Consider the following 23,190-nt stretch of genomic DNA (forward strand, 5'->3'; position numbering starts at 1 on the left):
CAGTGGGAAGATGATATTCTGGCATAGTAATGGCATTTTAGGCACACTTATGGGGTTTGTGTGCACTTTGAGGGGCAATGGTGGTTAGCTGTTGAATTAGTCCGGTAGGGTTCCATTATACTGGTGGGATAGTCTGTCAAAATTAAGTTCATTGATGAGCCCAGCCGGTAAAATACTGGCTTAATGATGAGATAATCCGTAATAGCATGTGGTTAATATGAATCACTATGGAGATTTTCATGCATAGTGATGAAGAATTCAAAATAAAAATTGGGATATCCTGGAACAATTCTGCCACATTAAAGGACATTCTTGAACAATGATGGGCTGTCTGACCACTCTGACAGAGTGATGGGATATTCTGGTAGAGGGATAGGATATGGCTGCCATTGTTCTGGCCCATCTAAAGACTGTTCTAGACTAGTCCCAGTACTATGAAGGGATTTTATCAGCGACGGCTCTTCCGCTAAGGAGGAGGAGCATAGCCCCACTGCTCTGCGAGCAGTTTAAAAAGCAAAACTAAAATGATAATGACTAATGTTATTTTCAGTTTACTTTTCCTTCCTCTTTAGGTGCAGAGTGGGGCGGGTGGGCTGAACTGGCCAGCAGGGGGCAGGGGGAGGAGGGTTAAGCACACTCTAAAGTGTGCAGGACGGTTTGTCCAGCCCTCTTGCGCCGGCCAAACAGTTCTGCGCACTTTGCATATTCCCCACCAGGCTGCAGTACACAGCCTTGTGCAGAACATGCACAACCTTCCTGTCCCCATCTGAGCACCGAACCACGGCACTCAGACCAAGCACAACGCTGCTGTAAGGCAGCATCGTTATTGGACAGGGGATTCTGGGAGGTTGTGTTCTTCCTGTTGCGGCGCCGAGAAGACGACGGAGGAAAGGTAGTGGCCGGCGCCACCCAGGTAAATCATTTTACTTTATTTTGTATACCCCTCTGTCTGTTCCCCCCACCACCCCCGTTCAGTAGCAGCCGCTGCTGGATTTTATGTAACACTAATGATATATTATGATTGAACTGTATTAAGATTAGGATAAATAAACATAGGGATGTACCCTAGAGGAGGCAGCATTACCTGGCACTACGTTTGTTGAAATCTGCACACCTATAACAGGATTAGCATATGGGGATATGCTTTATTTTTTGTGTTGAGAGCAACATTTGGAGTGCAGTCAAATAGCTGCGAAATCCAAATGCTGATGGTGCATTGAATGCGCCACAAGCTGTGTGCTAATCGTCAAATAACAGGGAACGCCAGCCTTGTTGGAGCAGCGCGGTGGTTAATGAAATCGAGGGAAAGAAATTGTGCCGTTTGCATATGTGGCGGCGTTGAAGTGTATCTCCACTTCTCCGTCTTTACGTTCATTGAAGTCAGGAACACAAGTTTCCACCATAGGGGATGCAGAAGACTGTGAGTTGGAATGGGAAGGTGAACAATAGTGATTCAGAGCCTGAAAAAAGGTTAGAATTCAGAGATGGGTCTTTGTAGACGTTGTAAAGAATGCCTTGATTGTGGTTGTTTCGATCTAACCTCGTGAATAAGGGTGCAAAACACCCTTCCGCAAATAGCATATAGTAGCAGTAGATTTGCATTTTATAAAATCTTTCAAGACCATATTTTTAAAAAAAATCTGTTTTCAGGTATTTTCCATGTGATTATGTGCTGTAATAGGTAGAGTGATAAATAAATCCATCACTTGGGACCCTGGACTTCTGGGATACCCTCGGACATCCAGTGCTTAGTTTGTATTAAAATAAAAATGGAAGTGGCAGGGCTCTCGCCAAGAGCCCACTGCAGCTTGCACTACACATTGCCCCTAACAGTGATGCCAATGGCAGTACCAACACAACTACTAACCATCACACTCCTACAAGTGTGACAATTCAACCTATTCCAGGCCCCCAAAGCTATAAGAATGGCCTGGGCAGCAGTCAATAGTCATTTTTAATATATATTGAAATAATAAACAACTGTTGTCATGCTCATCTTTAAATTAGACAGACAGCGCCACCATGTGGCAGTCTGGCACAAGACAATTAAGTGCCGGTGCTGAGCACCGGAAACCACTGGCTCAAATTGAGCACAGCGGATCTCAATCTGTTGAGTGCTCAAGTGTGAAGTTGTCGAACACAGATTCCTCGTCTACCTGTAATGAGGTGTTTGCACATGTAGGTGTGCCATGAACAGTAGTTCCAAATTACCTTGTGCTAGTGCTGAAGACTCAGTACTGTATTGTTAGATTCAGTGGGGTAATTTTACAGCTTTGTTAATATGATTATTCCTTTGGGGATTCAGATACATTTTAACTACCAGATTTAGCACCCTTTAGAGCCTTTCAATGAGTTTCTTTGGTAATCCAGTGTAGAGTATGCTACATTGGTCTAGTCATGTAGCAGTGAAATGTATTTTCAGCATGATCAAGTGACCTATTTGAAGGTGCAGAAGGACTTGCTGAAGTACTGAGATAAGAATGTTGACTCCCTTTGTAACTGCTTTAATTGCGTATGGAAGGAGAGGCAACCAAGAGGGATCACTGAGATTCTTGCCAAGCTTGATGTAATTGCCAGCACTGAGTACTTAAAAATGCTCCCTAACAGAAATATGGCTGCCTTCCGGTTAGTGAGGGCCCTGTGGATAGAGGACACGTATACAGCAGGGGCTGAAGAAGCTCACATTGCACCCTGAATGATACTGCCTTGTGTACCATTGACATCAGCGATGGCTGATTGTACCTTGAACTAACCACTCTTGCTCGCCATTTCCAATTTTTTTTTTCCAATTTATAAACTTTATTTCCATTTTTTTTTTAAATCACAAAAGTCAGCAAGTTACAAAGACAGGGGTTGAATTTTACAATGACATTACACTATCACAACAGCGAGACTGGGAGAACACTCAAATACACGAAATTTAGTTAAAAAAATAAATAATTTAAAACAGAATAAAAGTACACGACCAAACAACGGGCCGGAGAGCTACATCCCTATTAAGCAGAGCATCAATCAATCATAAAAGAGAAGAAGAAGATATATAATAGCATCATAATTTATGTATACTAAAAAAAGTTTATCTGTTCTTCAATAAAGACCAGCGAATCACCCATGTCCAGCCCCAAAACTTAGCTAATGCAATCACTATAGGGCCATCCACTGCAGTTTTTAGTAGTCTATAAGCCTCACGAAAGTCCCTGTTCCCCATTAATAAACACACAGATTTTAACGAGTGTTGTCTCGGTTGATGGTCCACGGGGCAAGCAATTAAAATGCTGGCCACAGTTTCAATCCTGCCCGGGCAGAAGGGACAATTACTATGGTTGTTGTCCGAGTTAGACCACTTTGAAGTAAAATCATTGGTGGGTAGCGTACCCACTCTAAATTGGTGAAAAAGTTTTCTATCACGGGAAGAAGTGATTAAATCCCAATATGATTCATAGGTGGGCAAACTGCCTAGAATAGACTAGATGCCAATAGGCTGCTTTGAGCTCGGGTTTGCTTGGGAAAGGACTATCCACAGGGGAAGACCATAGCCAACTCAAACCCAGCTCGCAGAGAACATTTTTGATACACCTGAACCACTCAATTTTTTTGTTCACATCCATGTCTCGAATTTCTAATACAGCCGATGCATAGATGGCTAATTCGGGAGTCACCCAAAGTCTTCGCCAATAGGATACTAGTCTATACCGGGCGATATCCCGAATAGAGCGGCACCCCAAGTCCATATACAAGGGAAACAAAGGAGTGGACTTCGGCAACCCCGTTAATAAGCGTAGGAATTTGTTTTGTGCCACCACCAGGGCGTCCATATTCACATATGCCCATAGCTCTGAACCATACAAAATTGAGGCACTAATTATGGCATTGTAAATGTGCAGTACAGGAGCTACCGGTTTTGTAAAAGAGCGACTGTGTTCCCTAAGCAGAACCCCCGATAGTTGGGCATGTCTGGTCAAAAGACAGTCAATTTGTGGCTTCCAGCTCATCCTTTTATCTAGAGTTACTCCCAGATATGAGAAAATGTCAGTTTGCTCTAGAGCACCCTCCTTCATCCTAACTTCGCCGGTAGGTTTACTGGAGTTCCTGAGAATCATTTCACTGAAGTTGTAGACATCATTTTAGGTGGGATAGTAATGGGGTAAATTGATGGGTTCCCCGAGTGCTCGCCTTGTTATTAATAGGCATTTGTAAAGAACACAGCTACCCAACTGGTTATCTTACCTACATTACTGTTTGGGAACCACTCAGTTTCTGACTGGAGAGGTGCATTTTACTCCATCAGGAAACCATTTGCTATCCGTCTACCCGCCACAGGAAGCCACGACTCTAACGCATTAGAAGGCCCGCCCTATCGAGGATGAGTCGTTGGGTACTGATTTTTTTCTGCTCATGAATGCCATTTAAAAACCTGACTGTGCCGCCATTATATGGTAGTCTGACCAGCATTGCATTTTCATTTAAAGTGGTCCATCTGTGAACATGGGAACGACTCCTCATCAACACGATGAGTCTATTGTATTGACTAGGGCATAAGCGGGGGAAGCTCACGCAAGGGTACAATGCAGCTCAATGTTTTAAGTGTTTTTACATTTGAACATTTAAATGTTTAACTGTTTGCCATTTTGCAAACTACATGCGCACGCTAGGCGGCACAAAGGAATCAATTTTTTTGTTATCGGCACCTCCCAGGCCGTGTTCAGAGCCGGGACTGGTGGCTAAAGTCGGCATTTTTGTCTTCAGTCTAGTCTTCGGCCTGGTCTCTGTACATAATGAGCCTGGGAATGCAGACACGCAGCAGCAGGGCCGGACTGAGAACCAAAACCGGCCTGGCAAAGTGCTCGGCCGGCCCCCTGGGGGTGCGACCGAGCTCTTTGCCGGGGCCGGTTTTCGGCCGATTTTGTTACAGGGCCGATTTTCCAGCTATGCTGCAAAAACGGTCCTGTAACAAAAACGGCCCCCAGGGCCCAAAACCGGCCCCCACCCTTGCGGCGCACCGGGGGATTGCCCGGTGCACGCAACGGCCAGTCCGGGCCTGCGCAGCAGGCGCACCGTCGGCTGGCCGCAGGCACGCCAAAGACAAGCCGACCTGTGCCCGTCCATGCCAAGACCATGCCATGCCCCAGGATCCAAGGCCAAACCGTGACCCAAAAGTACTCCAGGGAGCTGCTGCTACAGCATAACAGGGGCAAGCTTCCACTATGCAATGTTTCTAATCCTAGTCATGATCAGGATGATATACACTGCATTCATTGGAAGTGGGCCTGCAAGGTTCAACAAAGACTCTTAGGAGAAAAGACAACAATAAAAGTCAGATAAGACAGTATAACAGTATATACAAATAAGTCTATCATTAAAAAAGTCTACCAAATAACATCAGAAGCTATACACCAAGATAAGATATAATATTATTATGAAGTGAGAGTATATAACATATGTTTTGAAAAAAGGAATAAAAAAGCCAGTACATATATATATATATATCCAACAAAAAGGTTGCCCTCAACGGAAAAGCCTCACAGGTATGTCATAATTCTTTAATGCAGGTGCAGCAAGCAAAACGTACAACAGGAGACCTTGAAATATAGCCGGACGCGTTTCGGGCTACCACGAAACTTGGTCACAGGCTCTGCATGCAGTCTACACTTAGAATTGCATCACTTGTTTAAATTCATAACGCTGTCCCGCCCCCAAAGGGCCTCCGAGCATCCTGGTATATGTAGTGCTGCAATGGGATGTATGACGGTACAACGCGGTATAAAACAAAATGTTCCCCCTGCAAGGTGTTACCCCAGTGGGTCTTCGTGTTGATCACAGTTTTAAGCCAAGGTTTTTTTTACCAGAGTGGGTTGGTGTCCATGTAGCAGCCTGCTCCCTGCCAATACCATTGCATGCATCAAGAAACCCCCCAGTCCATGATGACATGTAGTCGTAGTCAGCAGATCCGCTTTTATGCGGCGGGCAGTTCCACGGCCGGACAAGCCGGACTATATCCAACAAAAAGGTTGCCTTCAACGGAAAAGGCTCACAGGTAGGTTATAATTCCTTAATGCGGGTGCAGTGAGCAAAACATACAACAGGAGACCTTGAAATACAGCCTGACACGATTTGGGCTACCACGCCCTTGGTCACAGGCTTGGCATGCAGTCTACACTCAGAATTGCAGTCACTCGATATTGTGCCAGTGACCCTTATAAGGTATGGAAGTATACATTGATTTAAGCTTGCTTCAGACAATGCTTATTTTAATATCAGGGAAATGAACCGTAAAAATTTTTGATGTTAATAAGGATGCATTGGCTATGACTAAATTGATAAGCGATATGGTGAATTCTATTGCGCCAGCTAAACGGGCAATGTCCCGCAGGGGCTCTCCCTCTGCTCCCTGGTTCTCTGAGGAACTGAGGGCGGAGAAGTCCGCCTGTAAAAAGTTAGAGCGACTTTGGAGGGCGGACTACTGCAGTGTGGCGAAGACGCGTTATAAGGCCGCCATCCGCGCTTTGCACAAATCTATAAAAGCCGCAAGGAAACTTTTTTTTCCACCTCCATCCGTCAAGCAGAACACTCTAGTAAAGAAGTGTTCAAGATAGTGCAGTCTTTTTATAAAGCCAGATGCATTGAGCTGGATGTAACTCTGTCAGACAAACTCTGTGACACTATATCTGAATATTTTGAGAACAAAATTCTGAAAGTATCTGACTCTTTTTCTCCTGCAGAGTGCACTGTAAAATCAGGTGTAATTGAGTATAGAGCTCCTCAATTGACCTTGGGCCAATTACAACCAGTTACACGAGATGCCGTTATGCAGGAAATCAACAGATGTAAATCAGGATCTCCCGATGATCCCTGCCCCCCAAAACTCTGGAGTTTGATGGCGGAATTTGTGGCACCGACTCTCCAACACATATGGAATCTGTCCATTTCCCCTGGAGTGTTCCCGGAGTGTTGGAAGCATGCAACCATACTCCCTTTGAAAAAAAAGCCAAACGGGGCCCCAGAAGATTTGAGTAATCTTCGCCCCATTTCTTTATTGGCAGCGCCGGGCAAAATGCTTGAAAAATTATTCCGATTCAGAAAAGGGGAGTGGTGATGAACAGAGTGCCTGAATTAAGCAGACCACTCTTACCCAGTCCAAAGATCAGGGCTTGATCCATCACCGTTTTTTTAGCTCACTGCACCATCCCAGCTCAGAACTTGGCTATATGCAAATTAGTCTGTTCCTGTCCCAGTGCATGATGGGAACAGGGCAAACCAAACTACCAAGCCAATTCTTATACTGGGAAGGAAACAAGCTTCCGGGGACCGGTTTCTGCCATTTCAGGCGTCGTCGGCCCGGCTTGCTTGAATCCTGATGGTGCAATGAGCAAGGGACTCACATCTGAGTATACCCTTCCACGCTTATGGTGGACAAAATGATTCAGAAAAGGGGGGTGGTGATGAACAGAGTGCCTGAATTAAGCAGACCACTCTTACCCAGTCCAAAGATCAGGGCTTGATCCATCACCATCCCAGCTCAGAACTTGGCTATATGCAAATTAGTCTGTTCCTGTCCCAGTGCATGATGGGAACAGGGCAAACCAAACTACCAAGCCAATTCTTATACTGGGAAGGAAACAAGCTTCCGGGGACCGGTTTCTGCCATTTCAGGCATCGTCGGCCCGGCTTGCTTGAATCCTGATGGTGCAATGAGCAAGGGACTCACATCTGAGTATACCCTTCCACGCTTATGGTGGACAAAATGATTCAGAAAAGGGGGGTGGTGATGAACAGAGTCCCTTGCTCATTGCACCATCAGGATTCAAGCAAGCCGGGCTGAAGACGGCTGTAATGCCAGAAACCGGTCCCCGGAAGCTTGTTTCCTTTCCAGTGAAGAATTGGCTTGGTAGTTTGGTCTGCCCTGTTCCCATGACGCACTGGGCCAGGGAGAGACTAATTTGCATATAGCCAGGTTCTGAACTGGGATGGTGCAGTGAGCTAAAAAACGGTGATGGATCAAGCCCTGATCTGTTGACTGGGTAGGAGTGTTCTGATTAACTCAGATACTCTGTCCATTACCACCCCCTTTTTGTAATTATTTTGGCCACCATGAGTGTGGAAGGGTATGCTCAGACATGAGTCCCTTGCTCATTGCACCATCAGGATTCAAGCAAGCCGGGCCGAAGACGACTGTAATGCCAGAAACCGGTCCCCGGAAGCTTGTTTCCTTTCCAGTGAAGAATTGGCTTGGTAGTTTGGTCTGCCCTGTTCCCATGATGCACTGGGCCAGGGACAGACTAATTTGCATATAGCCAGGTTCTGAACTGGGATGGTGCAGTGAGCTAAAAAACGGTGATGGATCAAGCCCTGATCTGTTGACTGGGTAGGAGTGTTCTGATTAACTCAGATACTCTGTCCATCACCACCCCCTTTTTGTAATTATTTTGGCCACCATGAGTGTGGAAGGGTATGCTCAGACATGAGTCCCTTGCTCATTGCACCATCAGGATTAAAGCAAGCCGGGCCAAAGACGGCTGTAATGCCAGAAACCGGTCCCCGGAAGCTTGTTTCCTTTCCAGTGAAGAATTGGCTTGGTAGTTTGGTCTGCCCTGTTCCCATGATGCACTGGGCCAGGGACAGACTAATTTGCATATAGCCAGGTTCTGAACTGGGATGGTGCAGTGAGCTAAAAAACGGTGATGGATCAAGCCCTGATCTGTTGACTGGGTAGGAGTGTTCTGATTAACTCAGATACTCTGTCCATCACCACCCCCTTTTTGTAATTATTTTGGCCACCATGAGTGTGGAAGGGTATGCTCAGACATGAGTCCCTTGCTCATTGCACCATCAGGATTCAAGCAAGCCGGGCCGAAGACGGCTGTAATGCCAGAAACCGGTCCCCGGAAGCTTGTTTCCTTTCCAGTGAAGAATTGGCTTGGTAGTTTGGTCTGTCCTGTTCCCATGATGCACTGGGCCAGGGACAGACTAATTTGCATATAGCCAGGTTCTGAACTGGGATGGTGCAGTGAGCTAAAAAACGGTGATGGATCAAGCCCTGATCTGTTGACTGGGTAGGAGTGTTCTGATTAACTCAGATACTCTGTCCATCACCACCCCCTTTTTGTAATTATTTTGGCCACCATGAGTGTGGAAGGGTATGCTCAGACATGAGTCCCTTGCTCATTGCACCATCAGGATTCAAGCAAGCCGGGCCGAAGACGGCTGTAATGCCAGAAACCGGTCCCCGGAAGCTTGTTTCCTTTCCAGTGAAGAATTGGCTTGGTAGTTTGGTCTGCCCTGTTCCAATGATGCACTGGGCCAGGGACAGACTAATTTGCATATAGCCAGGGTCTGAACTGGGATGGTGCAGTGAGCTAAAAAACGGTGATGGATCAAGCCCTGAGCTGTTGACTGGGTAGGAGTGTTCTGATTAACTCAGATACTCTGTCCATCACCACCCCCTTTTTGTAATTATTTTGGCCACCATGAGTGTGGAAGGGTATGCTCAGACATGAGTCCCTTGCTCATTGCACATTCAGGATTCAAGCAAGCCGGGCCGAAGACGGCTGTAATGCCAGAAACCGGTCCCCGGAAGCTTGTTTCCTTTCCAGTGAAGAATTGGCTTGGTAGTTTGGTCTGCCCTGTTCCCATGATGCACTGGGCCAGGGACAGACTAATTTGCATATAGCCAGGTTCTGAACTGGGATGGTGCAGTGAGCTAAAAAACGGTGATGGATCAAGCCCTGATCTGTTGACTGGGTAGGAGTGTTCTGATTAACTCAGATACTCTGTCCATCACCACCCCCTTTTTGTAATGAAAAATTAATCCAGCGGCAACTAAACAAATTCACAGAAGACAGTAATGCTCTCCATGAAACACAATCAGGTTTTAGAGCCGGTTTTAGCACCGAGACCGCCCTGATGGAGGTGGCCAAGTCAGTTAGATGGTCCCTGGATTCAGGAGCATCAGCAATGCTGGTGCTCCTGGATCTAACGGCCGCCTTTGATACGGTGGACCACGGCAGGCTACTACAACATCTGGCTGAGATCGGCCTTCAAGCCCAGGCACTGGGTTGGCTCCACTCCTATCTGTCCAACAGATCGCAGAAGGTTGCTCTCGGCGCCTCCTCCTCTGACTCTAGGAGATTGAACTGCGGGGTCCCACAGGGCTCAGCCCTGAGCCCGTTGCTTTTTAATATTTCTTTGGCCCCGCTGTTCATGCTGCTTGCCAATTGGGGAGTCACCGCAAATTCCTACGCTGATGACACCCAGTTGGTCTTCCCTTTTTCTGAGGTTTCTGGGGCAGCCTTCTCCAACTGTAAGGGCTGCCTTCGCGATGTGGCCTGCTGGATGAACAACAACAAGCTGAAATTAAACGTGGGAAAAACTGAGGTGATCTTCTTTGGCACAGGCACCCATTCCCCCGCTGAGCTCTGGTGGCCGGACGAGATGGGTCCCGCACCACATCCCAGCTTAAAGGCAAAAATTTGGGGGTCACATGGGATAATGGCCTGTCCTTTGCCCCCCAGATTCAGAAGGTTGTTGGAGGTTGCATAGGTAAATTGAGGAGCCTACGCAGATTTCTTCGACTGCTCCCGGTGAGCTGCCGCAAAACGATTATTCATGCCACGATCACTTCAAGGCTGGATTATGCCAACGGCCTCTATTTAGGCCTCCCGAAATTTCTGCTGCAAAAGATGCAAACCGTTCAGAATTCGGCGGCCAGACTACTCAGGCATGTCCCTTTTAGACACCATATCTCTCCTCACTTGCGTATGCTACACTGGTTACCCGTGGTAAGCCGAATAAAATTCAAGGCGCTTACCCTGGCCTACAGAGCCCTTTATGGGACCTGCCCAAATTATTTAAAAAAACGACTGCCTAGATATTCTCAGGCCAGACTTCTAAGGTCTAATCATAAGGTCCATCTCCACGTTCCTCGAGTGAAAAGGGCGCGCTTGGGTGGCAGAACTTTTTCCGCAAGCATGGCACTGCTTTGGAACACCCTGCCGCAGGAAATTCAGCAAGCACCCTCCGAACCCTGTTTTAGGAGCCTACTGAAAACATGGCTCTTCACGCAATAAATCTCATCTCCTCGCACTACTGACTCCCAATGTTCACTCCAGCGCCGGGACACTTCCTCCGGAGGTAGCTGTTGCGCTTTACAAAATTCAGTATTATTAAAAAACAGCCCAGCAGACCATAAAACAGGCCCGCCAACAGATAAATGTCCGGCCATACAGGGACCTATAAGACCACACTTGCCAGTGGACTGAGGCCTCCCATCACTTTCTGCATATATTGCCCAAGAGTCATCTACTTGCAATATCTTACAGTCAACAAACACATTGCCGGATTTGTACCATGGGATATTAAATCCAAATGGAAGACTCTGTTACAAACCATCACGATTTCTGTGATCTTCACGCGTCTTGCTATATTACGTCTACGTAATAAAGTCTGAAAATTGCAGCAATTTCGCCTTTTGGTGGATAAGTAAAGTGATTACTCAGCGAGGACAGGCTGTCCTGGTCTTTGATTGTCCAGGGTGATGTGAGTTGACGAGCTATAAGGACAATAAATGTCAAAGTCTCAGCGAATGAGAAATTGGGGGGTCCTTCTGTATCTTAATATACCTCCGCCATCCTTAGGGGTCCAACGGGATCCTTCTTGTCGGCCGTGGCAGATTCACAGACCTGTTTTTGCACAAAGTGTTGGCTGCCTTTAAGAATGTCAATGGAAATTAACAGAAGTAAATAGCAAGAGAGATACAGGGAGAGCATTTTCGGAATATAATATGTTGGGCCAATTGGATGTCACGTTTCTATGGCAGCAGGATTTCTCTCGTTGCTACCATAGAAACAGAACAGTTGGAGGCAGATGTCAGGTTTGAGAAGGTTTTGCCTTTGCCGTTTTAGTCAAAGACACCCAGCTGGGGACTGCTGTGGTGGTCTTCAGCCTCGACCCTCGTCTTCACCATCATCCTCATCGCCTCAGTGAAATCGTGTTCCAAGCTCCACCAGTTTATATGTGCAACCCTGGCTTAGGTTAAGTGTGTTTGACTTGCACCACCGGTGAATTCTTGCAACATTGTGTAAAGATGCTTTTGTGCTGAAAGGGCTGCGAAAAAGATGCCAAATATTATTGGAAAAACACCTGATTTTGTGCATTTCAAAACTCTTAAAATTAAATAATATAGCCAAGAATCTTCCCTCCTCCAAACTTTACATACTTTAGGGTTGCCCATTCTTGCGGTTATTGGATTGTTAGGAATGCTGCGGCTATTGCCTTGAATGAGCTGAAGCCAGGCTACTGAAATTTAGTAGATGGCGCTTGTTTCTGGTCAATTTCAACGCAAGCTGAAGGTGATTGGACCTGTGTGCAATACCATGATCGAACTGAAAGAATTGCACATCAAGTAAAGGATTTCAATATGTCACTATCATTTGCACATCTCAACTTTGTGCTGTGAAAAATCCAGCATGACCCTGATTTTGATGTTGGCGGATAGATTGCTCTGTCACAACGTTGACGGACATCCCGTCCGCCGAAATAGAAACCCCATAGGATATCATGGGATTTATATATCAGCGGACCAGATATCCATCACTGTTGTGACGCAGTAACCCGTCTGCCAACATCTAAATCAGGCTCTTAGATGTTAATTGTGATGGCTGCAGAAGCTCCAGTCATGTATAGACAGACATGTGGGAATAGTGGGCATGTTGTATAGAATGTGTATTATGCAATTGTTTGTTTATCCTAGCACACTGTGAGATGATGCAATTCATTTTTATTTTAACTTGCATGCTGCTTACATCTGCACTCACCGATTTGCCTTTAACAGTGTGATCTTTGAATCATTACAACATATCCTGTTTTATTCAATGTGTTTCCTCTTCCAGAATTCATAGTCTGAGATCACTTCCTTAATTGTTTGTCTGGGTCAGGTGAACAGCTATAGGAAGCACGAAGTGCCATGTTGTAAGCTAAACTCTAACTATGGGGAATTTGGAAAAGCGAGCCATTTGTCAACACTAATTGCCAGGAAATTTGATTATAGACTGTGTTCAATTTTCCCAGGGGTAGTGTTGGAGTAGCGTTTTCTTAGCGCCATGAAGCTTTGCATAAGTGTGGTTTACAAATATAGACAACATACCACATGTGGGGGTGGGAATTGTAAAGAAGATGCTCATAGACTGCCTGCATCTTTCTATTTAGGACCAATCCAGCCCTTGGCCATACCCAAATATCCCCTTTGATACCAGTTAAATGGGTGTCCCCTTTTTCCAAACAGATACCGGCCGAAACATAAGCCGCGAAACTTGAGCTGGGAAAGTAGTACCCTTTTCCAAGGAGGAAAACAGAAGCGCAATATTTTGAAATGGCAATTGACTTTGCTTGTTTGCGACTCACAAGGTCAAGATTGTGAATCCTTGTGAGTAGCAAAAACACGGTTGCACCATTAAGGGCGGAACACATGTCACAGTAGTCTCTGCGGGCAGGTGGGCCCCAGTAGTGTAACGAAACTTGAGGGGCCCCCCTGCAAGGTACGTGGAGGGGCACCCTCCAGACTCAATCAGGAGCTCTCAGGCCAGGGTACTGTGCTGAGTGGGACCTCCGCACCGCAGGGGCTGCGGGCCTGTGTTACGCCACTGGTGGACCCCCAACTTGTCAGTAGACCCACAAGCCTTCTGGGGGGCTCTATTTAGCCCAAGACCCATGTATGTCTGAGATAGAAGAGATTCAGGGGCCCCACGCCACATTTGCGTTATGCCAGTGCAGGGCACCATGGCGGTGATCCTTTCTCCTTTCAGTCTAAGAAATTTGTCAAAAATGTGCAGCCCTTCACAATGTCTACAGGATGCCACTTTTACACAGTTCCCGCCCTTTTGCCCATGCAGTTTTCAACCCTTGTCACTTTCAAGGAAACACAGGTCTTTCAAATGCAAAAATTGAGGTCTGATGCCCCTTGCTGGCCTCCGTCTCTGCGTTCACAGCTGGTCGCAGGGATACTAGAAAGAATCCGGGCTCATGAATATTAATAACACAGAATTTCTGCCAATCACTGTAGCCGGCCGGCTTGCACCATTCCTGATGGATGCGACCAGTACTTCACAGAGAAATGTCCATGGTCAAATTAGAAACGCTATGCAAAAAAGCACTGTGACCTTGTCTGTTTGTCTTTTGCACTGTTATTACTTTTCTGAGTATGTTTCCCCTTTATAAAAGAAAGGCATCAAAAAGATCATTTTACCAGAATTCTGCAAAAATACTAATTCTCTTTTCATGAAAGGAGTTTTTATCTATACGTTGAAGAGTCAAAACAACTGATCTGTATTAGAAGACATTCAGATGATCCAATTAGTTATTCACTAGTGGTTGAGGGATGGAATAAGCAAACAACAAACAAGGATTAGAATAGGGTATTTGTAAAAATAATCTGTAGTTTTGTTGCCCCTGGTGGGTACCAAATGTAATTAGAGTCTGTTCTCTAAAATCAGATCCTATGGTAACCACCACCCCAGCATTCTCCGTGAACCCCTTTAATCTGTCAGTATCTTCTTTACCTCTTGTGCAGCTCCAGGAAGTCCACAATCTCCTCTTCACTGTTGGGCTTGTTGGGAATGGTGATGGGCTCATCATGGAAGGGCTCATAGTAGTCAATCTCATTGATCTTCAGGGACAGCTTCTTGGCAACCTACACCAGGGTTCAAGAGGAGAGACGCAGAGAAATATGAAGAAATGATGAGGAGTCGAAAGATGTTCACACATGACCTGATAGATGCATGCTTGAATTTATTAACATGTGCTCAAGCCGCCTAAAAATCTGCAAGACTTTGATTTTGCACAACACTAAGGGACCCATTAGGAAAGTTCGCCCGCCATCCCATCGTGGAAAGGACCGCCCGCCATAAGGGAGGGGGTCCCGTGGGGGGAATTATGATGCGCCCGCCACAGTGGTGGGCGCATCCTGTATTCTTAACATTGCAGCAGGCGGTGCTCAATGCACCGCCCGCCGCAATGTTAAGAATACATGTTGTGCATTTCAAAGCACAACGTGACAGGCACCGCGCAGTGCCTGTCACGTTGTTCTTTGAAATGCAGGGGGGTACCATAGATATCCCCCATGTGCACCCCCCACCCCCCCAGAGTTCCTGGGGGCCCACAACGGAAAGACATTGAAAAATGCCCATACTAATATGGCTGGCGGTGTCTGATAGACACCGCCACCATACAGATCCCTTTTCCGCCCGGTCGCAAGGCAACCGGGGCGGGAAAGCGGTGGACGTTTTTTCCGTCCACCGCGGACCCCCCAGCCATAATAATATGGCGGGGGGTCATTACGGCACGGATGGCGGGCGGATCGCCCCTGCTAGGGCGGCGGTGGCTACCGCCGGCCTGGCGGGGGCGATCCACTTGCCATCCTAATGGACCCTAAGTGTAGAAGCACGAAGCAAAAGTGCGTGAGTGGCGTTTTGCATGACATTTGTACTCGAAGAATATTATCGAATACAAACTGCTACACAACAGCCACCGCCCATTAATCGCATAATACATGTCACTGCATGGAATTTTCATGTAGTCCGCATCCGAAAATGATGTGATTTTCACTGTGCCCACTTTTTTGTGCCTGAATTAATTTGGTGCTATGATTTTACACAGATCTGGGTCAAGCTACATTAGTATATCTGTCTTTAGATAGAATCCTAGCAGTGTTTGCTCTGTTTCCATACCGTTTCTCCTTCTTTGCATATATTCACAGAATATAGCTGCTTCGTGAAACGGTTGTGTCAACGTTTCCGTCCAAAAAAACCTATGTGCATGATAGTGATCGACAATGACGTTTTTGCGGGGTAAGCATCATGTAAACTCCCATACAAAAGAATAGTAAATCTGAGACAATGTCCCTACATAAGATATAAAACATAGGACTAGGTAAATAAATAGAGTTTACTTCTCCCAACTTGCCAAAAATCTCAGTTATACTCAGTTCTTAATTTGTAAAAAAAAAAAAGAAAAGTGCCAAGGCTTTTGTCAGGAGGACACTACAGCTTGCACCACACACTGCCCCTGCTATGCTGCCAATGATAGTAACAACACAACTACTAATCATCACACTCCTACAAGTGTGACAATTCAGATTATTTCAGGCCCCAAAACTATGAGAATCTCTTGGCTGCAGATAACGGTCATTATTAATGTATATTGAATTAATAATTAACTGTTGTTGTGGTCATATCGAAATTAGCCAGACAGCGCCACCTTGTGGTAGACTGTCACAAGCTCTGGTGTTGACAATTAAGTGCCTGTTTCGAGCACCGGAAACCACCAGTTCAAATTAAGCATTGCTGGTACTGCACCACAATGTGGCAGATATTTCATGCGCCTTATTACAAGCGCATTATATCTTTACGTATTTCTAAGATGGCAGACGAGATATCTGTCACATTTGATAAGGAGCACATGTCCGCCAACCTATAAATCAGGCCCTAAGTCAGCAATTTTGCATATGGGTACTTTGAAAATTTGTACAAAAAAGTATTCACCATTTGGAAAATTCAGCTTATGGAAATGTAAAGCATAAATGCATTTGCCCAGTTATCTTCATCTTGTTGCCCCATGAGTCAAAGATATCTTTCCCGGCAGTAGAAAATTTTCCATATACCGCTTTAATTTTGGAAGTGTTTTTTTCCCCTGCCCCTAGAATGAGCCAATGTGCACCTTTGCAAGGCATATGTGGCTATCCACAAACTGTCAAGTGTATATTGGTGTTCGCTTAGTTTTTTCAGATAGAATTTTTTAAGACATCTTACAAATCTGTTCCAATCCTACATTTAAAATTGCATAAATTCTGCAATGCCAAATTTTTATATTTACAAATCGAATTTGAGAAGGTAAATTCCATCAGGTCTACTGTGAATCAAGGTCTGGGTTTTGGTCTCGCAAAAAGCATATGAACACTATAGTTGAATTGCTGTGCGCAAATAGATCTGTGAATTTGACACAAAAGTCCAATATTCACAAGACCATGTCCCACAAGGGAGCCTGAGAGAAACCATTTTGAAAATGAAAAACTAGAACATCTTAAATATTGTTTACAAATATAACAACGTACTGGGTGCAGATTTCATTTTAAAAACGCCAATGTGGCTATATATTTATAAAACAATATTCAGTTCACAATGTTTGCGTCAGACGATATTTAGGCCACAATAAGTCTTATTTAGAAGGGGAAACGGCCTTTACAACGAAGCCGTTTCCCCGAAATCTTTAACCACGCATGCAGTACAACGCATGCGTGGTTACCACTAATGCCTTTACCACGCATACCTTTACTACGATGTTTGTAGTAAAGGCATATGTGGTAAAGGTAAAAAGAAAAAAAGGAGGGCTTGGGGGGTCTCCCCCCCCAAATAAAACAACTCACCATAAGTCACGTCGGCGTCAGCGTCGTTTAAGAGAAATCGGAAAAAAATGCCGTTTTCTCTTAACGACGTATGACGTCACCACGCAATTATTCGAGGAAAAGTTTATCCGTGGTAAACGAATTCCGTTGTAACGCATGCGTGGTAAAGGCATGCGTTGCAACGGAATTCGTTGTATCATCATATATTCATTTAGAAGAGCTTTGAAGGACTTGCATGTTTGAGATTTTGTGACTGCTTACTATGCATCAAATGTTGATGACTGTGGGGGTGATGGGACTCTAGGCCAGGATTCTAAACAAGATTGTGAAGGTAATCTGGTGGTCAACAAAAAACTTGCATGGTAAAGGATCATGTGAGCAGAAGAACTTCTATTACAATCAGCCCAAGCTTTTAATATCACTGACCCTTACATGGGCACACTTATCCATATCAAATGATTTACATTGACATTTACATTTTAGATCATGGCTCCAGTAATTTCTTCAAATAAATATGTCTGTGCAGTGTCTGCCATTACTATTCGACTGGTTGTTATGCCCATTTTAGATTGGTTTGCATGCCATGTGTGTCTGCAACACTGACCCACCTTGCTGTCGAAAGTTGCAAAAAAGGGGATGTAAGGGTGAAATTCTTCAGCAGCATCTTCGAAAGCCTTGTAATCTAAAAAGGGACAAAAAATTCACGATATTTAAACTTATTTAAAATCATAAATATTAGGACAATATTCAGCATTAAAATAATGTAAAGGTTTTTAGTCCACACTCTCTAATAGCCACTGACGTCTTAAAACCACTGATTTGAAATGTTGCATCATTCTGTGGACAACGCTTATTAGCCGGTTAGGGAGGATTTGTATAGGGCTGGGAGAAACTTTATTTACCCTGGCAAAATGTGTGTAATTCCTTTATTTCACGTTATGCAAATTTTCATGTATTAATTGGAATTTCACATTGCGCCATTTCACATAAATGTTCTATGTGAGAGACTCATTTCTGAAAAAAATATCTTGCCAAGAGGCATTTGTTGTTAAAACCAGTTTGGTGCCGTATCTCGTCACATTTTTATGCTTGACGTACGTGCTTACGTGAAGAACATTACACAAGATACTGCCAAACCACATTTTGCTTTTAAAACATTTTGCAAAATTTTTAACAAATGTCCTGAAATTTCACGGAAAAAAATGTAGAGATTTCTCCCACACTTCTTTTGGACCCAGTGAGTTTGACAAAGAGATTACTCCGCTTCTTTCCACCCTCTAAGAAGCACCTGTTTGAGTCCAGTTACTCTATATCTTCAGCACCTTTGTTAGGCTCGGTACTAGTCATTTGTAAGTCACTAGCTGGGTAAAATCTAAGGGAAATGTGTACAGGGAAGTGAAGGAAAGAGGCGTTAGCCTTCCTGGTTTAACGCCTCTCTCCTCCACTTCTGAAACACAAGGCGGCACCATATTTACAAAAATGTGGCGCAGCCTTGCGTTTTTCCCCCAGCGATGGAGCTAAGTTTAGCAACTTAGCGCCAACGCAGGCACCCTTGCACCAGAGTGCAAGGGTGTCTGCATGCAGTGGAGGATTGTTTATGTGTAGAAAGGTGTCCCTTCCTGCACATAAACAATACTATAAATGCCATTTTGTCACTTTCATGTGTGCTGCTTCATGCAAATTGTTTTTTTTTTTTTATTATCAGCCGACTGCAGACCATTAGAGGCATGATACAGAGGCACTGCCCCTTTGTTGCTAGGCACTGGCATTTTTCCTGATTTCCTAGGTACCTGGGTTGGGATTCCTCAGGGAGGCCCACATCTTTCTGCTTTTCCATTCTATATTCATTGGAAACCTAAATGAGGTGCAGGAAACTTCAAGGCTGGCGGAAATCAACATGTTATGTTATATTGTGTTATGTTACAGTATTGGTGTTTTTATAGGGCAATTGTCACCCGTGAGGATATCTAGGAACTATGTAGCCAGTGTCTGAGGCTAGCCCTGGAGGGCTTACTCAAAGAGACAGGCCTGCAGCCGTCTAGACAAGAGGAGGAGTCTCTGATGTGTTTCGGGAGGTCCTTCCAGGTTTTAGGAGCAAGATTTGAGTAGGGGCGACACCCTTCTCTGCTATTGTGTGTGTGTGGGGTGTGTGCTAGTGAGAGACCAGCAGAACAGAAGTGTCTGGAAAGTTCCCCTGGTTTACAATGGGCAAGGCTAATTTAGCACCCACATTTTCACAGTTATTTGTTAAAATGTCTTTTTTTTAGTAAGACTAGTTACCAGGCAAGGTTATTAGCCATGCCTTTAATGTTGTACCTCAAGGTGGTACACTAAGGTGTACATTACGTACAGCATCGGATTGGGAAGGCGGGCAGCCGAGCTTTGGCTGCTGGCCTGGTGCCTAAGGGTTACCAGTGGGCCGGTTTTTGTCAACCGGCCACAGAGCCTTATTGTCTTCCCCACAAGGCCACTGTAAGGGGGGGGGGTCAGCATCATGAGCAAGGAGGCTCTGAGCGGGTTGATTTCAGCAGCGTCCCTAGGCCAATATTGTTCTGTCCGCTGCAGACTTTATCTTGGCGTCCCGTGGGGCCGGCGCAGATGCCCAGAAGCAATGTCCCACTCCCCTGCTGTGGGCCATTATCAGCTCAGCTCCCCTGGACCAGCTTTTCTTCACCCCTCCCCTGCCTTGCCATCACCCTGAGGCTACAGTTGGCTGGGCTGGGGTGAGTAAGTGAATGGCCTTGCTGAGGGCCTGTCGTTGGCACCTCGGCTACAGTGTCTTTGATGCCCTGGTGGTGGGGGTAGGGTGTATGTTTGCATTAACCTTGCCGTGAAGCACCTTTCCCAGAGTGGTAAATGTAGATAATGTAATGTTAGGGTCAGAGCTGCCGAATGTGGAACAATGGAAATAGGTTCGAGTCCCAGCCTCACCTCAACATCCTGTGATTCTGGGCAAATGACTTAATTGCACAAGGCTTAAAATAAAAATGAATTTGATCTTCTGTAATGTAACTGGTGCTCATATAATTGCGCCCTTTGGCCGAGTTTATGCTATATAAAACTACAATAAAAAAATAACCTTCTGTTAGCTCATTTTTTAAGAATGTGCAAAGGCTGGAACTTAATGATGAGAGAAGATTCTTTATACAATAATAAAAAAAGTCTGTATTGCTTCTTAACCTGGCTTTTCTTCCTTTGTTTAGTTTTAACTATCAGTCACGGATCATTAAAGAAGCTTTAGACCACGTTTTAAGCTGCTTTCACCTTATGTTTACTATTCAAACTTTAAAGTACATATCGATCAGGGGAGTAAACACCAGATTTAGGTGTTTTTCTTCTTTTTCGTACTGCAAGGACATTAAAATACTGATAATGCTGGTTAAAAAAACCGACCAAACATAGCCATATCAGGAGTTGCCGCCTTTGGGCCACTTTATTTCACTTCGCCTGCCCCACTAAAATGTAGTGTTTCTACTTTTCACCAATGTTTCTGGCTCTATGAGCTTTAAAATACATAATTTAACAAACATTTCTCAAAAAATGACCCGGATGAGACTAGCCAAATGCTGTTTCGTAAACGGGCGTGATGCAGGAATGTGGGACACTTTTTTGGGAGTGCCCAGATCGAATTGTGATCCCACTCCGACCCTGATTAAGTACCATTAGCAGGGATGGGCACACATACACTAAAGTAACTCATTGGGGGGACTAGGCGCTGTATAAAAGTTCAAAGTAAATAAACAAGCTGAAAAAAAACTTTTTGGGCCCTGTGATGATTGCCATGGTGATTGTGCATACAGAGGTGTATTTTTACCCAAGCTATTCGTACATTTTTTATAATCACCCTTTAAAGGAAAGAAGTGTGTGCCAATCCCTTGGGAGCCAAATCGTGTCTTGGCCTGCAGATTGCATGCGCGTACCGGCAGCCGGTACAATAACCCACCCAGCTATTCAGCATTTTAATTCCACAGCCCTTGCATTCAGATATCCTGGCTGGGCAAGGACGGGATGCTAATGCGCGCTTATGGCGCACTGATTATGCGGCTGTAAAGGGATTTCTCTTATCGTAGAAAAACACCTGCACGAGCCTCGAACCTCATTTTAGATCCGCACCTCCGCCGTGAGTGACTCAATGACCGGGGACGCGCCGCTTCGTGAACTTAACAAGACATTTGATGACGGGGGCGGGCGGGGGCTTTTCTCACCCATCCCGCGTGGGTCTTAATCGCTGCGATAAGGCTGCGCAGACGGCCAGATGCACCTCGCGGTGACGGCACCCCGGCTGCGCCTCGCTGGTTTAGTCAGTCCTTAGTCAGAGGCCTGTTTCTCTGAACGCCGCCATCAGAGGAGGCTGTGATCTGAGGCGTTTTTGGCGCGCTCGAGCGGAACGTCACTGTTTGCTCATCGCAGATCCATTCCCCAAACCTGTTATGTTCAACAAAATGTTGTACTAAGGCATGCTCGCGCCCAGCAGTAAAGTGACCGTGAGTTTTGAATTTCTGCTCCCTATTGAGTTATGCTGAGGATTGTCCAGGATCAGGATGGAAACGGGTCTTGTGACTGGGGTGGAGAAAGCAGATGGGTCAACTCCGCGGAGAAATGCGTGAGATCTCCGCACAGTGCGTGGCATATTAAGGACTGGATAAAAAAAGCAGTCACTCGATAACTGTTCTTTGGTTAGGATAAAATTATATCACAGTCGTCTTTCATCTGTGTTTTCATTTACCCCTCTCTAATTTCTTATTGAGCAGCATGCAGCTGTAGTTGTCCGTAAAATATTATACAGTAACAAATAAATTGTAAATAAAAATAAACACATGTACATCGTGTACAGGAGCTTGGGACAGCCCTCTTCATCCATTGGTCTGTTCAGTTGTCAATCACGTTTTGCTACTACTCACAACAGCATATGGCATGGGTAATGGGTTAGGCCATTTGAGCCATTGTCTCTCTTGCTCCGAAAGTGATAGCAGTTGCCTTCATCACGTGGGTATATTCACCTACAAATAGTACACTTGATTGCCAGGGTTGGCGGCCAATATTTTACTTAGGGAGTGCTTTTTTGTGCTTTTCCTTAACCTTGTTTAACATTTTCAGTCATCTTTTTGTTTGTAATCTAAGTTCTCTGGGTACAATTTTTCAAAGACAATAGTATCTTTTTTGCACCGATAGGAATCATATTTGTCTGAGAAATACATTAAATCTTTAAAAAATGTCTCTAATTGTTCTAGGTTTAGCAGCATGTTAATAAACACCTGTACTTTCTATTGAAATGTTATGCAATTTTTTGTTCCTAATTTAAATTTTAGATTGCAAGTATATGACCACCAAGCTTAGGTAGCAGCATATTTTCATTCTTTACATTTTTGTGGAATAAAAAATGAGAAAAAATGTAACTATCGCACAGGCTTGCCGAAGCTGGAGGTGTTGTATTTGCAATGCTTGTTTTTTTTTGTGTAATTCTTGACTTCTGTTTCCATTTCCTGAGTGAGGATGAGTTTTGGGATCTTTCGGGAGTGAGGCAGACTTTTAGGATCTGGCTGCCTCTGGTTGAAAACTGAACCTCTCACATAACGAGTCGGCTCTGGAAAAAAGCCAATCCACTATGATAGGTTTCTACAGGAGCACCAATTCCTTCTCTTCCCCATCACCACCCACAGCAAAGTAATGACATCCCAACCTAAGAAAGCCTGGCCCGTGGAAGAAATTTCCAAAGGCTACTTTTATGAAAGTGAAATGATCACTACTCAGTAAAATAAGCATAAATACCTAGCTAGTAACACCCTAGCCAACCTCACGAC

At 45.0% G+C, this 23,190-nt stretch overlaps 1 protein-coding gene across 1 annotated transcript in view; it reads right to left on the bottom strand.

The window, feature by feature from the left end:
* The window catches only part of CASQ1 (calsequestrin 1), a 156,842-nt gene that overhangs the window by 44,635 nt on the left and 89,017 nt on the right, over positions 1-23,190 (bottom strand). The window contains exons 5-6 of the mRNA XM_078670090.1: positions 17,998-18,071; positions 14,550-14,680 (exon numbers count right to left, since the gene is read on the bottom strand). Of these exons, the coding sequence (XP_078526216.1) occupies positions 14,550-14,680; positions 17,998-18,071 (205 nt within the window). The remainder of the gene's footprint in view (positions 1-14,549; positions 14,681-17,997; positions 18,072-23,190) is intronic.

Source organism: Lissotriton helveticus, chromosome 12 (genome assembly GCF_964261635.1).
Source record: "Lissotriton helveticus chromosome 12, aLisHel1.1, whole genome shotgun sequence".
Classification (NCBI taxonomy): Eukaryota; Metazoa; Chordata; class Amphibia; order Caudata; family Salamandridae; genus Lissotriton; species Lissotriton helveticus.